This window comes from Physeter macrocephalus, chromosome 13, assembly GCF_002837175.3.
Source record: "Physeter macrocephalus isolate SW-GA chromosome 13, ASM283717v5, whole genome shotgun sequence".
Taxonomy (NCBI): domain Eukaryota; kingdom Metazoa; phylum Chordata; class Mammalia; order Artiodactyla; family Physeteridae; genus Physeter; species Physeter macrocephalus.
Window position 1 is genome coordinate 21181962 of NC_041226.1, and position 17764 is coordinate 21199725.

The window sequence follows — 17764 nt, forward strand, 5'->3', positions numbered from 1 at the left end:
TGAGGTCACAGTGGTCTCTTGCAGGGACTAATGCGCACCAGAGGGGCCACCACGCATATCAGTGTACTTAAATTCCCTGAAGATCATCCATTTAAAGGGCCAAACAAAAGTGAAAGCAATGCACTGCCTTCAAAGCACTCTCACTATATCCTCAGTCCTCCCTGCCCACCTACATGCAAACAGCCTCTCACAGTCTTTAGAACACAGGATCTGAAAGGAAGCGTTTCACAATCCCCACTGAACGCCTCTTTATTTTCTTCTTCTACCTATAGTCCTGTTCAAATAGTTCAGAGAGCTATGCAGTTCTTGCACGTGGTGATATAAATTAAATTATTTGATGTATCAGGAAAAACTGTGACTTTGAAATGGACAAAAATCATTACTGGGGGTCTTGTCTAGCACACCCTTCCAGATGATCTCTGCTATTCATTGTCCTTGAGTTACTGTACAACTCTGTGTTTGTAGAAATGGATTGTAATGCAAATCATTTTTGTCCACAGAAATACAGATGAATCATGATAAGTGTAGAGGAATTATAACTGACTACTGCCCTCTGGATACTGACCAGCTTTGCAACTATTTGTAAATTTACTTCAGCAAGCCCACTAATGTGTGTGTGTGTGTGTGTGTGTGTGTGTGTGTGTGTGTGTTGAATTCTCCTTTAAACAGGATATAACGTTCTACTGGTTCCTTCATTAATTAACGGGTTAAATACAATCTTCGACAGATGTACACTTTATATTTGTATAAGAGTCATGATTTTTACCTTTTTTAAAAGAATTACCCTTTAACAGGTGATTAGTTTTAGCCATAGCGACTCTGGTGTTTCAACAATGAAATTTCAGGGCAGACAATTTAATTTAAACCCCCAGCTGCTTTAGACTTTTGGTCAAGGTCATTCTTTTCCTCATTATATAATACAGAGCTCTGAGAAACTGAAAAAATCCCCTCATGCCCTCCAGAAAAAGTTCAATCTTATTAAGGAGCTGGGGAGAAGAAAAAACCTTAAACTTGAGTACTACTGAGTGACTGATATATTCTTTGTACTTTTCAGTACTTATTTTTTCTCAAAATTAATTGCATATTTTAATTGATCATTAATAATAAACAAAATTCAGATTTAAACATATTTAAAAGGTGCTAAATAAAGAATCAATCAGCCTGGATGGCAGCTGTGTGAACACACTCTATGCTGTAGTACTTCCTGGGCCTTTCTCTTTTCTACTCACATTTCATCGTGTCTTTCAACACATCCAGTCCATACAGATATCTTGGCCTCTGAACAAGGCATCACAAAGGCACATACTTTTTAACCTCATCCTTTTTTAGACATGAGGTCAGTTCCTAAATCTTTAGGTGATAAACATTCTTCTAAATCAGTGTTTACAAAATGGTGTTCTGAAAAGCACACTCTAGATGCTAATAGGTAGGCCTCACAAAAAAAGGGAGGAGAGTTCTGATAGCACAATACATGGACTTTTTTTTAAAGCAAGCATACCTATTAACATCCAACATAACACTTTTCCATAGACTATACTTTTAGGAAACGGTGTTCAACTTACACCCTAATGTATCTAATGGCATCAGTGTGGTTAGAAATACGTAACTTCTTTTCTCCTAGGGAATTTGGCAGGCAGGTTTTCTCCAGTTCTGTTGCTCTCTATTCATGAACAGAATACTAATCATTCAGTAGAATGGATCAATTTTCTCATATTGTTTTCCCATCCCTTTCTGTGATGGTTTGTCAGTTGCCAAATGGGAGTTTCAGAAACACATTGCCTGATTTCATGAGGATAAGGCAGATAAGCTGGGATTAATAGATAATACAGTTCCACACGATCCACCTCTCAAAATGACCCAAATCTTCTGGTTATTTGGATCTCACCATTCGGAGAGATCATCTCATTCCATCTGTTCTGACAGTCCATCTGGTCCAGAGAGTATAAAGGTATTCCAAGAGATGACAGGAGATGAAAAAAATGCCTTACAGAATAACCTGCTCACCTCACAACCACTCCTGTTGTACCCTAAGCACCCAATCCCTTGACTCTTTCTAGATAAAGCACTACAGACTATGCATTTATTCTTGACATTCTCGTCCCTGAAAAAAAAATGTTATTTGGAACTATTACACATGCCGAAACTCCTGGCTACATTATTTTATCGAGATTTCCCCTCCCTGAGTTCTCAGAGCACAAGCATTCCTTTCAGAAGTAGGATAGGGGCTTCCCTGGTGGCGCAGTGGTTGAGAATCCGCCTGCCGATGCAGGGGACACGGGTTCGTGCCCCGGTCCGGGAAGATCCCACATGCCGCGGAGCGGCTGGGCCCGTGAGCCATGGCCGCTGAGCCTGCGCGTCCGGAGCCTGTGCTCCACAACGGGAGAGGCCACAACAGCGAGAGGCCCGCGTACCGCAAAAAAATAAAAAATAATAAATAAATTTAAAAAATAAACAGAAGTAGGATAATATTTTTAACATAATATTCTGCAATTTTCTAGCCACTACAGTGTATGTTTTATTACTTTTGAAAATGAAGTGATGCATTTAGATCTGGATTGGGAAACTCAGAAAACCAATATTGCGTCTCTTTTTCTCAAAAGCAACTCTTATAAAGAACTTTATTTGTCCAGTTACTGTCATTGTTACTAACAAGTAACAAAGAACACTAAGAGAACAAAGGGAAGACCTGGGTTGGCCATTATACCTCCAGACTGCAGTCAAATCCTACTTCCTTAAAGCCCTAATTCCAGGGAAGAAGGTATGGAGGATGCTGACAAGATAGAAAATGCAGAGTTCAACAAAGAAAGGATTGAAGATTAAGAAGTCAAATTCTCACAAACTTCAATTTAAGGATGAAGGCAACAAGACTGGTTCTCATCAAGTTTTATAATAAAATAAACAACTCAAAGGAATTCAAGATTAAGTTGTTTTTAAGCAACCAACAAAGTATACTACTATAAGAGTAAGAGAGTGCATAAGATTTCACTAATGAGTCAAAATGTATAGTCCCTGTGCTACACATCTCAATCACTAAGCGTCTTTTCCATTAAGGAATCCCATGGTGCTACAATTTTTCCTGCTTTCAAAGTATTACTGTACTTTCACTCTCAATATGTTAAAGGCATATTCATGCTTGAAAAATACCCCAAATATAAAGAAATAAGAATAAAGAGACTAAAAATTGTGAAAGAATGAGAGGTCTAACATATAACTAATAGGGAGTATACAAAGAAGACAGAAATGATAGAGAAATAGAGGAATGCACAATATTAAAAAAATAAATTATTCTAGAATTGATGAAAGACATGAATCTTCAGACTCACGAAGCAAAATAAAGTGTATAGTCAGGTAAATCAAAATAATATATGCCTATACATATCATAGCATAAAGTACAGAAACACCAAAGACAAAGATATGGGAAGAAATCAAATGGAAAAATATAGAAGATTTTCTACAAACTTAAAATATGTAGACAAGCAAGAATTTTTCTATAGCAATACAGAGGCCAGAAGGCATAATATCTTTGATATACAATAGAAAAGAACTGTCAACTTAAAACTTTATACTAATACAAATGAAAATTTTGTACAAATAATTGAATCTTCTAAGAATGAGAAAAGACATTTTAGAAAGAAGACTGTATTTACATACCCTCACTGAATGAACTACTTAAGGATGCATATTATAAAGGAAGGAGAGTAAACCCTAAAATAAGTGAGATGCAAAAGCAACAGTAAGTTATACTTAGTGGATTTACTAGAACCCAGTACACGACACTTAGCATACATTCTTTTCAAGCTCATGTGTAATATTTATAAATTTAACTATGCATAGACTATAAAGCAAATATCAACCAATCTAAAGAATCAATATCAAACAAAATATTCTCCAAACACAATGCACTTAAATTAAAAATCAATTTTAAAAGATAACTATAAAAATATATTCTATCTCCAAAATATACAAACAGCTCATGCAACTCAATGTCAAAAAAACAAACAACCCAGTCAAAAAATGGGCAGAAGACCTAAACAGACATTTGTTCAAAGAAGACATACAGATGGTCAACAAACACATGAAAGATGCTCAACATCACTAATTATTAGAGAAAGGCAAATCAAAACTACAATGAGATATCACCTCACACCAGTCAGAATAGCCATCATCACAAAATCTACAAACAATAAACGCTGGAGAGGGTGTGGAGAAAAGGGAACCTTTGCACTGTTGGTGGGAATGTAAGTTGATACAGCCACTATGGAGAACAGTATGGAGGTTCCTTAAAAAACTAAAAGTAGAACTACCATGTGACCCAGCAATCCCACTCCTGGGCATATACCCAGAGAAAACCATAATTCAAAAAGACACATGCACCCCAATGTTTGTTGCAGCACTATTTACAACAGCCAGGACATGGAAACAATCTAAATGCCCATCAACAGAGGAATGAATAAAGAAGATGTGGTACATATATACAATGGAATATTACTCAGCCATAAAAAGTAATGAACTTGGGTCATTTGTAGAGACAGGGATGGAACTAGAGACTGTCATACAGAGTGAAGTGAGTCAGAAAGAGAAAGACAAATATCGTATATTAACGCATATATGTGGAATCTGAAAAAATTGGTATAGACGATCTTATTCACAGAAATAGAGACACAGACATAGAGAGCAAACGTATGGATACCAAGGAGGAAAGGGGTGGGGTGGGATGAACTGGGAGATTGGAATTGACATATATACACTATTGATACTATGTATAAAATAGATAACTAATGAGAACCTACTGTATAGCACAGGGAACTCTACTCAGTGCTCTGTGGTGACCTAAATGGGAAGGAAATCCAAAAAAGAGGGGATATATGTATTCGTATAGCTGATTCACTTTGCTGTACAGCAGAAACTAACACAACATTGTAAAGCAACTGTATTCTAATAAAAATTTTGAAATGTATATATATTCTATAGGAAACTCATGGGTCAAAAATGAAATACTGGAAATCAGAAAAGATTTAGGAGTGATTTTTTAAAATACCGTACATCAGAACTTTTAGGCATCAGCTAAAGCACTAAGTACAGGGAAATCCATGGCCTTAAATGCTCTTATGAGAAAAGAAAAATAACTAGAAATTCCAGAAATTAGAAAAAGAATAAAGCTATAAGAAAATAGACCAAAGGAAATATGATAGATAATATCAGAAATTAATGAAAAGGAAAATATCAACAGTTAGTCGTTAAACTTAAAAGCTGATTTTTTTAAAAAAACAATAAAAACAGACAAACTTCTGAAAAAATGAATAAAGGAAAAAACAAAGGCACAAATGTATAGGTGTTAGAAATTTAAAAAGGGAATCGAGTATGAATATAGTAGTATGAATATTTTTAATCTCCTTATTTAAATATTTAGGCTGGTCTCCTGGAAAATTCTGTAACAACTATGTTTATGATTCTGAAACGATTCAAAGGAGCATGGAATGCATCAGAGCACAGCGTTAAGCAAGATGACAACGGTGAAAGTGCTGAGCAAATAATAAATGCCATAGAAATAAGTTCCACTAATTCCTATTATTCTTATTTATGAAATAGTGTATCCTAGGGATAAATCACTTTCCTATCTCCTACCTAAAGTAAAGGGCTGTTGGGACTTCACTGGTGGTCCAGTGGGTAAGACTCCGCATCCCCAACGCAGGGAGCCAGGGTTCAATCCGTGGTCACGGAACTAGATCCCACATGCATTCTGCATGCCGCAACTAAAGATCCCGCATGCCACAGTGAAGATCCCGCGTGCCGCAACTAAGGCTCGTCGCAGACAAAATAAATAAATAAATAATTTAAAAATAAACAAATAAATAAAGTAAAGGGCTGCTGAAGGGCTCAAATATGATGGTGTAACAACGAAATCCTACTTAGCTATCAAGAAGTGATGATGATCGTGATGACGACAATGGTGAAAGTTATGTCAAACTTCCACACCTCCTTTCACATGTTTATGCTGTTTTTCTTCCTTTCCCTCTTCTCATCTACATCACTTGTTGTAAGACTTGGTAAACTGTAATGCTCTTGGAGTGAATATAAGTTGATGATTGATGAAGTGGCAATGTTTCAAAGGACTTTGGTCTGTCTAGTGAGAAAAATAAATGTAACTTGCAGCTTGCTCATTTGGAGCTTGCGGAAAATATTTTGAGAATTTCCATAAACAAAAAATCTATACAATGAATTAGGAGTGAGTGTTCACCCTATTTTCAGAAAGCAAATCTGCGGCACAAAGATCTTAAAAACTTTATTAAGATCAGAAGCAGAACTGAAAACAAAACCAACACATTCTGACAGCAGTCTGGCTATCAAAGCTATAATGCCCTTTTTGTGTCTCCCTGTCCTTTTTTTCAATACAAACACTGATCTAAAGCAACGTCTGTGATCAGGTGATGTGAAGAATGGAAAAATCCCTTTTGGAAGTCTTGCCAAGCATGGGTTATACTAAAAGGAATGGAATCTGATAAGAAATACCTGTTACGAACTCATTCGCATTTAATGAAGCCCTTCAACTACCAACGTCAATAACTTTACAGGCACGGTAATTTATAAGTATACTAAAATTTTTAGGGACTGTTTACTCAAGGTTCCACCTTAAAAACAAATGCCCGGTGAGCACATTAGAAAAGGCAAGGCTTAAACCACAAGTTGCTGCTCCTGCAATGGGTGACTCTGGTGACCACCTCCAACTCCAGCATTCTATGAAAAATGCCTTCAAATTTTAAGATGATACTTCCAAATTCCAACATGGTTCATCGTGTTTTGGAGCCTTCCTGCTGACTGTCAATTCACAAAGCACAACCTAGTCACCAGAAGCCAGTTCCAAAATATATACACTAAAATATTCTCCCTTCCCCTTTGAACGAGATAAGATCTTCACAAAAGAAAGAGGGATACATGTTTGAACCGAGCAAAATTCCTCCCCTTTTCCAGTTTAAGAAGACATCGTCCGTTTTCTCCGTTTCTAGAAAGAAAAAAACACTATCCTACAACTGAGACTTTCTTCAGAAAGGTCAGTCACAAGGAGAAGGTATATTTCCTAGGGATAAAAATCAAAATTCTTAGGAACAATGAAAATTAGTTTTTTGTTCATAACAAACAATATAAAATCTGTGCCTTCTAAGGCAATCCTAGCATGTAGGATGCTTCTCCCAAGTCCTGCAAATACAGAGCTATAGTCTGAGGTTTAAAGATTAATTCTCCAAATGAGCCCCCAAAGGAGTGTGGGGATACAGGTTATACAGCCATCAGGAAGGTGGCTCTTTCTGCACACTGTTTAGCAGCCAAAAGGATGCCAGGCTTCAGAAAAAGCAGCCAGAAAGGATTCCTTGTATGGCGTGATAACATGTTGCTCAAGAGACGGCCCCCTTCTCTGTAGACAAGGCCTCACCATCCACTCCTAGGAGGCTGGGAGAGAAAGGGGCTTCTAATGAATAAACCAGCTTCTGGCCCTGTGCGTTTCACCCCAGGAAAGTAAAACCACTCACCGAGAGTTCTGGAAGCACTACGATCAAATGCTGTAAAGAACTTGCATTTCCTGGCTGCTTCTATTCCAGAACCTCTCTGAGATGAAACTTTTAAGCTAAGCTCCCTATTCTTAGCTGCAACCACAACACCATTACACCCGCCAAAAGCCTCTCTGCTCTGGATTCTTCTATTTTTCTAAAGGTACATTTTCTTCATGAGTCTCATCAACAACAACCTCTCCAACAATTTAAAACAGATTTTACATTTTGTGAGGCTTTCCTGTGTAACCCAGGTTCAAAGCGTTTGTTCCAATATAGGAACAAGTCTTGCTTAATCACTTTTATTGTTCTTGGCCACACTTCTTGGATTAAGACACTTTCTAACAGGAAGAGACACAGTAGCACATACATTAAATCAACATAACCTTTTGTTGTGAACACCAAGAAGCAAAGATGAAAAGCCCAGTTCCTCAGATGCAGGCTACATAAACAGCGATAAATTAACGTTTTCCACAACAGGACATTTCTATCACAAGAGGAAAAACTAGAAAACACTTCAGTGTTTTTAACTGTGTTTCACGGTGAAGGTTTTCTTTCCATGTGCTAAAGAAACCCGTCTCTAGTCTAAGATGGGAATTGGGTTGCTGGCACCAAGCAGCCATCTGACATTTAAAGATAATGTTGCTGAGAGGTCCCGTCAGCCAAGAAGCTGGTGAGGCAGTGACTCACCATCACCACCACCATCACCTCCATTGTCATCATTATCACCAACACCATCAAATATTTATGACTGTTTACTCGGCTGGAACACGCAATGTATCCTGGAGGGTGTAATCAATTTTGACTGGTTCCCATGCATTCAAAGTCACTTCACAGGATAGCTCTCTTATTTTGGAACATACAAAATCAGCAATTTCTACCTGTGATTTATTTAAAAAGAGAAAAATGTTAAAAACACAGTGAGATCATGTTTAATTTTAAGTATAGAAACATGAAATCTGTGGAACTTGAAAAGCAGCTTCTCTGCACTATTTTATCGAGCAACTCTTTTTCTCTGGCTAATAGAAATGAGAGGAAAAATCCTAAGCACTACAGAAAAGAAAGTGTTTGGGGTATTTATTGATAAAGCCTACTGAATTTGCCTATTTGTTAAAGCTGTTGCACACCATGCTATATCTGAGCCAGTCTACGCTGTGTGCTCAAAAGTAATTTACAGTATTTCTTTAATTCTCTGAAATTTCTACAGACTTCCCCAACACATCTAAATTAGTGACAATTTGATTAAATGCTTGATTTGATTAAATGCTTCTGTCTAGAAAATGTCTTTTCAAAATCTGTATGATGTTGTTTATATGTGGAATCTAAAAAATAAAACTAGTGAATATAATAAAAAAGAAACAGACTCACAGATATAGAAAACAACTAGAGGTTACCAGTAGGAAGAGGGAAGTGGGGGGCAATATAGCAGTAGGAAATAAAGAGGTACAAACCATCATGTATAAAATAAATAAGCTACGAGGACATACTGTACAACACAGGGAAAATAGCCAATATTTTATAACTATAAATGGAGCACAGCCTTTAAAAATTGTGAATCACTATGTCGTACACCTGTAACATATAATACTGTACATCAACTATACTTCAATTAAAAATTAATCAATCACTCAATCAAGTGGACTACTAAAAAACAATGTGAGTTTTTTTTCACTGCCATAATATCTCATTTGTAACTATCACAGAAAAAAAACGAGACTGAAGGGGACTCAGCAGCTCTCCTACAAAGCAGTCCTTTTGCAGCATCCTGAATGCCTTGTTTCTTTTGCAATTAAATGGATTGGCAGTTTCTCCTCCAAAGGCCAAGAGTCAACAGAATTCCACCGTGCCTCTTCACCATACCCAAGAAGAAATACCTTTTATTTTGTTGACTTTGTTTTCATGAGGGGCAGAAAAGACATGAAAAAGCCACAGCGCTCAACCTGGTTGTTATGAAGGGGAAGTCTGTCATGATCACAGACAAGCACAACATTCTAAATTCCTCCTGGTTACCAGCTTGGGGAGGAGGTGGAAGTGTGAAGACAGGAAAAACTCCCATAGACAGCACGACTATCATGTGATGTTATCACTCAGCATATCTTTGAAGACTTACAATTTAATTAGATGGCACTGGTATTTTCTAGACATTATTTTACATTTGGAGATAAACAGATAAGTCACCTACCATTTCACAAGCTACAAATAAATCTTTTACGCAAATATAACATTCCACCTTAAATTATTCCCAAACTGAGAAATAACTCAATTCCAAGGGTCCAATTCCTAGAGGACGTGTTTCAACTAAACCCAACAATCAAACAGGAGTTAAAGGCCTTATAATTGAATAAACAAGATGACCATCTCCTGGTCACTTTACAGATTGCCCTATGTCACTATTTTATATTACTTGTTTACATTTATGAAGTAAATTTGATAGAAGGCATCAAAAATAATTACATATGTACAGGGACTTTCACTGGTGGCGCAGTGGATAGGACTCCGCGCTCCCAATGCAGGGGGCCTGGGTTTGATCCCTGGTCAGGGAACTAGATCCCACATGCATGCTGCCACTAAGAGTTCACATGCCACAACTAAGGAGCCCGTGGGCCACAACTAAGGAGCCCATGTGCTGCAACTAAGGAGCCAGTGAGCTGCAAATAAGGCCTGGCACAACCAAATAAATAAACAAGTAAATATTTTTTAAAAACCTAGTGAATTTATTAGAAACATAATAATAATAGTTATATACATATATATAGTACCTGGCTTTCAAAGAGATTAGAGGACGTACATACATTTTTCATATACCCTGATACAGTATCTCTGAAAAGTAAGAGACATACTTTTTCTTAATCTTCTCCATTTAGTTATCAATTCCTTTAAAGAGTTCAACACTAGAGAATATGTCTTAAAACATGGCAATATTAAAGTAGGAGATGTGACCAAAGAAAACCAAAACAAAATAAAAATGAGCTATATAAATAGGACCAAAGATAAAAGAGATATTAAACCGAATGTGAAAGCAAACCATTACAAGCAGAAAACAAACTTTAAAAAGTTGGGTGCTTAATGATCCCTTTATTTCTTTCCTTTCCTTTACTTAGGAATTCATCACAAAACTTTGTTTACAATACTCCAAACGCTTCCTCTTCAACCATTGTCAGTTTCAACAAATTCTCTCTGTTCTTGAATTAAAGACTCCTGAGATTCATATTCCAATACAGTCTTTTGACCATCTGAAGACGGCAACATTATTCTACCCTCAACTAGGCTCAACATAAAAATCATCCTACCAAAACAAATTTTATTAATGCTTTTAAAGCAAAATACAAAGTTAAGATTAGATTCTCTAGTATTTGTAGAATTTTATAGTTTACATCATGTCAGAAGAAATATGTCATCTATATCCAAAAGTTTCTCAGCATATATATATGTAAAACAACAATGTAAAGTTAAATCTATTTACTTGCTGCATGCAGGGCTGCTGGAGGTGAAAGTGTCAGGAGTAGGTAGTGAAGTAAACAGACCAACTACATAGCTCTTGGGTTATTTCCCCTATATGGGTTGGGATTAGAAGGCAGATGTTTTAGGGAGATAATGAGCCAATATCTGTAGACACCACTCTACTGGTTCCATCAGGCAACAAGGTAATCAATGTTCTGTTGCAGAAGAAACAGCATGAATGGCTCTTACGCAAGAAAACTCAAATGAACTAGAAACCTAGAAAAATGAAAGTTACATATGTTGAGCCTCTAGATTATCCTAATAATAACCTACATCTTATTTACCAAAAATAAGTAAGAGCCACTTAAAAACATGACCAAGATTTATTTTTCACTCCCAAGGAAAAAGATATGCAGTCCTAACGAAATGCAGTGGAAACCCATTTTTGACTGCAAAGGAAGCTGCAAAAGACTCCTAACTCTCAGTGGTCAACCAAAACAAACAAACAAACAACAAAAACCCTAAAAAAATGAACGACATTATTATCTATCATAAATTAATGCTATACCTGGTTTATTGGGCATCCTGCACTTTAAAGTTTGGCATATTGGTACACAGCACAAGCCTTGCCAGTTAGGTGCTACTCTTTGCACATTAAGGTAATGCAACTGACAAGAGTGAAGGCTGCACAAAGGCTTGAATTTTCCAACTTTGTTTTAATAGTAGAGATAGATGTGATAAAACAGCTCCCCTTCTCTCCTGACATCCCAGATGTGAGTCAAGAATTTAGGAAACAAGGAGTCAAAATCTGGCCAGAGAAGTTGACAGCCACAGCAGCAAAGTCTAAAAGTTAGACCTTAAAGTAGTTTTCTTAAACTTCAGGGCTACTTAGTGCATTAACAGGTTACCACTGTGTTGTGCTTAATCAGAGTCAATACAGACCACTGACCCATCCCCAGCAAACACTGACCTAATTTAATGGGCTAAAGACAGCAAACTTTATATCTTGCTGGAGTTGCTCAGTGCTCCTCCTTAACTTTCTCCGGTGGCCTAAAGTGAACAGGCTCAGTCAGCGCTGGGTAGCAAATCTAACAGCACCAATAACGCCCCAAACCTGCAAGGCCCTAATCTGTCCCAACCCCCAAACCTTTTCCACTTACTTCATCCTTCCTCCTCCAAAATCTCCGTCAATACCCAAAGAAAATATACCAACAAGTTTCCAAGTACCAAATAGTCAAAACGTATAAATGATGCTGTATAAATTATTTTAAGAAACCAACACATCTTGTCCTATTGACATTCAGAGAAGTCTAGTGCCAAAAACGAAATTAACGGCACCACAAATGTATTAGAAAAGATATTCTTCAATAATCTTCATGTGATTTACTTCAAAGGGGGATAAGAAAAGATCAAAGAGAAGAAAAAGAAAAAAAAAACTGATGGAAATGCAAGCAATTATTTTTTTTCATCGAATTTGATTATAACCTTTAGAGTCAACCTACCTTAAATTTAAGTAAGTCAGCATCTGCAGATTAATGATGGCCTCTGGAATGACTCTGATACAATTATGATACAGATTAAGAATTTCCAGTGATACAAAATGGCACAATTCCATTGGAACTTCAACCAGTCTGTTTTTAGATAAATCTATGAGAAAAGGAAAAAAAATCTTGTTAATAACTCTTCAACATAATCCAATACAATCTTAGCAACGATCGATACTTTTTCCTTAACACATTTTAAAATAACCATTACCATCTACATTTGGATCAACACTATCATTTTTTGCACCATTGTTACTATGGCGTGGTGATTCCCGTTTCCTAGCGTTGTATAGCCCAATTCATAGAGAGAAGCAAAAATACTGCTGAAACAGTTTTAGCTCTATTTCTTTAAAATAAATTTATTTATTTGTTGCTGCGCGTGGGTTTTCTCTAGTTGTGGCGAGCGGGGGCTACTCCTCATTGCGGTGCAGAGGTTTCTCATTGTGGTGGCTTCTCTTGTTGCAGAGCACAGGCTCTAGGCGCGCGGGCTTCAGTAGTTGTGGCACGTGGGCTCAGTAGTTGTGGCTCGCCGTGGGCCCAGTAGTTGTGGCTCGCCGGCTCTAGAGCGCAGGCTCAGTAGTTGTGGTGCACGGGTTTAGTTGCCCTGCAGCATGTGGGATCTTCCCGGATCAGGGCTCGAACCCATGTTCCCTGCATTGGCAGGTGGATTCTTAACCACTCCGCCACCAGGGAAGTCCTAGCTCTTTATATTAATTTGTAAATTCAGGCCAGGTATAAGGGCAACCGAATCAACATTTACTTTTCGCTCCATCTGAAAATTATTTTTCCCCTGGACAAATAAGTAAAATTGAATCCTTTAATATATCTGAATACACATAGTTACCTTAATATTTCATTTATTTAATTCAATTTTGCATTCATAACATATTATCTCTCAGAATATGTCTTTTATACCTTTCCCAAACAAACACATAGTAGATACTAAAGTATTTCATTCACTAGAATTACTGAGCACGTACAATGTACAAGAAAGAGATAAATCAGTTGTATCTATGAAGGATGGATACTACGCCGCGTGACCTTCAGTAAAACTGGCTCCCTTGCCAAGTGTACCAAAGACAGTAATAATAGCCTACAGAGTAATGTAAACATATAGTACAGTTTACAGTTATCACCACCTCAACGATAAAAATATGGAATCGTCCTTAACGTCCAAATCTGGGAATGGTAAACATGATTGTGAAATGCCATGAAACGCTGAATATAAAAAAGAGCCACCAACTCTTGAAAACAGTAACTCAATAACAACAGAGCACCTCACCCTTATTTAGCAGGGGCTTAATCAGTATGAATTGAAGATGTTCAGTAAATAATATTTCAGATACACTTAAGGAATCACGCTATGTGGGTGAGGGCCTTAAATAGGTCAATATTATAATGAAATATAAGGCAAAAAGCTACCTCGCTGACTGACCTTCCAACAGATGAACATATAACTCAACAAAAACAGGTCTAGATTGCTTCAGAGGGGGAATTCCAGGAAACTTTTAAGGGATAATTCTGACAATATTTAAACCATTTCAAACCATATGAAAGGAAGGGAAGTTTCCAAATTCTTATTTAAACAGCAAGGTATAATACTGATACCATCACCCAACAAAGAAAGTACACAAAAGGGAAACTACATATGAATCTCCTTTCTAAATACTGATGTGAATCCTAAATTAAAAATGAGCAAACAGAATTAAGCACTTACATAAAAAGATTAACATACTATGATTAAGTGGGATTTATTCTAGGAATATAAGGATTTTTAAAAATTATTTCAACAATTCATCATACAAAAAGAGTGAAATATGAAATAGTATATGATCATCTCTCCACTCTCATCCTTGTTTTCCCTTCCCCTTCTTCTATGATTCACACTGCAGTAAACTTCTTTTAAGGTCTCTGAGAATTTCAATAGGAAAATCACATGCAAAACTATCAGCTGTCCAGGGTATGGCCAACAGTATCGCCCTAATCGTTTAATTGAGCTATTTTGTATTTTTCCAGGAATTCTTTTGTTGAGAGTATTATATTATCCACTATAAATAAAGTTATAAGCTGTTAATGGTGGGCACCTGTCATGCCCGAACCTACAATGCTGGCCAAATGAACAGACTTCTGTGTCCACTGAGTTAGTGAGAATTTACCTATGCAACGCACTCCTATCGCCCTGGGTTTGTGTACCAGTTTCTAAATTAAAAGGGAAGAAATTATAAAACCTTCATGTAGCTTAGATTCTTTCAATGCCTGTATATTGATAGAAACAGTTGCCTAGATTAAATTAAAACAAAGCTGAAAAACAGAAAGAAACAAAAGTTTTCCTTTCCTGTTTGTTTAGCATCACTACCCAGATTATTGACATTTTCATCAACATTTACTAAGTACATGATTTCTGCAGAGATGAAAAACACAGAGGGCTACTTTTAAAAAGTTTATCATTTGAAAGATGAAAGGCACAAACCCTGAATTGAACCATAAGGTGAAAGGTTCTAATTGTGCTTAAAAAAAAAGTACAAATAAAGAGCTAAAATCCAGATGGGTAAATGTTATCATCCCTTGAGCACTTCTATCAAGCCAGGCATTATGCCTGGATCTTTGCATGCAGCACCTCATTTAAACCAACGCAAGAAGCAGTGTCACCACCAACCTAAAGATGAGGAAACTAGGCTCAGAAAGCTTACGTGACTTGTCCAAAGCCACAGACATAAGTAATCATACTCACACCTAAGTATGTCTAACTGCAAGGCCTGACTGAGTTCCCCACGTGAGACCACTCTGCAAGATCATGATGTGTCCCACAGCTAGATTATTAGGAAGATACGGTGATTAAATCTTCACTGCATTTTTTATTTGCCCAAAATGCAATAAAAACAGAGTCAACATGTTCTGTGTAAAGACTCAGAGGAGAAGAAAGTTATAAACATTAAGTTCAAAAGAGAAAGTAATGAAAACAATATGTCACCTGATGGGCTAGATTCTGGAAGTGGCTATAGGAAACTTGGTAAGTAGAAACTCTGGCTTCAACTGCCAATTATCCTAATCTTACATAAGCACTCTGTTTCACTAAAGAGTTTAGAATGAGATTTCAAATACGTGACTTACGTTTCCTGCTTGGGTCTGAATATCATTTAATTCTCAACTAACTTTCTTATTGGAAGAGAAAAAGAGGGTGCGAAAAAACGAGCAGGTTTGCTTTCCTATAATTTACTTAGGCTCACGCAGAAAGCATCTTGGATCCTTGGGTATCCACTAACCGGCAATGGGAAAAATGCCCGGAAAGGCTGGGGAAGTCAGTCTGGATTAAGACGTTTTGACTTTGATAATCCAGAGTGGATAATCTGATTATAAACAATGGAACAAATGACATACCGGTTTGTTCAAAATTCTTCCTATCAGCTGAAACAAAGAACTAAAATGGGGTCTGGTCCCTCCTTTAAAACACACACACGTACACACACACACACACACACACAAAGGAGGAGGAGGAAGAGATCCAGGACTTAGTCGTAATTAAACACGTGAGCAGACGGTCAGTTCATGGTGCCCACACAGATGTGAGTGTCCCTAAACTGGGACTTTGAAAGGGCAGATCCATGCCAGAGGCAGAGAGAGCTCAAGCAGGAGCCTGGCTGTCCCAGTCATGACTACAGACAGACCAACATGGGAGCAATGAAGGTTCTCCAACTCAGGAAAGACAGAAAGAATAAGAGCTCAAAGATAACCAGGCAAGTGGTAAGGAGGCAATCTGTTATCTTTATTTTGAAATACAACCCAAACCAGCCTGGGCAAACGGGTCAGGAGCTGTGAAAAGCCCAGTACTTTCCGAGTGATAGAAAGATAAGTAAGCTTTTAAACTAGGGATAAACAGCGCTGAGGAATTTGTGTTTATTTTTGTTGTTTATTTCTCTAATTTTGTTATAAATACATGGAGGTATAAATGAACCCACTTATGAGCTATTTCCCTAAATAAAGTATTTGCCTAGTATTTCTCAATCTCGTTGGTATACTGGAATCACTTTCAAAAATCCTGAGGCCTGGGGTCCATGGCCAGAAGTACTAGGGTGTGACTTGGGCACCCCTGTATATCCAGTTGATCCCCACTATCCCAGGGGAAACACCGGTGATCCACCCTCTCAGCTTCCTACCTAAAGCAAGACCCACCAATAGGTGGCGCTCTCCTAGGAGCAGGCGATCAGGCCCAGGAAGGGTCCGGTTTAGACAACAGGCTTGGAAAAGAAAGCCTGTGCCAATCCAGAGTTAACCACTGCTCAATTAGATTCTTACTCTAAATTCCAACTCAACTGTTTTTTGGATTCAATCAGAGCAACAAAAATCCGATCTGCAATAGAGTTTTCATATCATCGGTTGGCTACAATCAGAGAAAATTTGGTTTGGTTTTTTCTTCACTGAATCTTCACCATAACCTAGGGAGGCAGGTGCTGTTATAACTCCCTGGTATGTGTGGACACCAAGGCCCAGAGAGGTTAGGTAACTTGCCTGAGGTCACAGAGCTAGTAAGTGGCAGAGGCAAGAACTAAACCAGTAGGTGGTTCTGAACCACTGCTGGGTCAGCCTTGTAGGACTGCGATTAGGGAAGGTCAGTTGTTCCTGTGCATATCTCTAATTTAAAAAATAATAATAATAACAGATCTGTTTCTGATGCCTGATCAGGAAGCATTAAATGATCCCAAAGCTCTGGACTAAAAGTAAGTGATCTTTGACCAGGTCCTAATATTTTCTCCAGGAAGAAGAACATGTGTCATGGTGCCCGGTTGCCTACCCCCAAGCTGGACTCCGTCCCTCCTTGCTGGAAACCTGCCCGGCGGTCTAGCCTGGCCCTGGAGAGCAGGGTCCACCGCAGCTCTGGGCAAACAGCCGGGCAGCAAACCGGAACTCCAGAACCACGTCCTCCTCGTGTCTGCTTCTTAATTGAAACGTTCACATGAGAGCAGAGCAGCCAGAAATAAAACAATACGTTTCGACCCGGCCAAAACAAGCTTTGCAAAGCCCTAAAATAAAGTAGCCAAAGGAATAAAAATGAGCAGAGGAGGGTAGAAAAACAGTCAGTGGAATCTGGTATGCAGTCAGCACCCTCAGAGGCACGATGTTGTTTTTGTATAAAAAAGGAAAGTGGTGCCTCAGGAGGGCCTGGACGAGGCCTCCCACTCTCCACCGACGACATCCTGAGCTATCAGCCGCCACAGCCACCAGCAGAAGCCTAATGGACC

At 38.0% G+C, this 17764-nt stretch overlaps 1 protein-coding gene across 1 annotated transcript in view; it reads right to left on the reverse strand.

Annotated features, from left to right (window-relative positions):
* The window catches only part of LRCH1 (leucine rich repeats and calponin homology domain containing 1), a 183847-nt gene that overhangs the window by 79468 nt on the left and 86615 nt on the right, over positions 1 to 17764 (reverse strand). Inside the window, 1 exon segment of the mRNA XM_055089619.1 lies at positions 12486 to 12630. Within this exon segment, the coding sequence (XP_054945594.1) occupies positions 12486 to 12630 (145 nt within the window).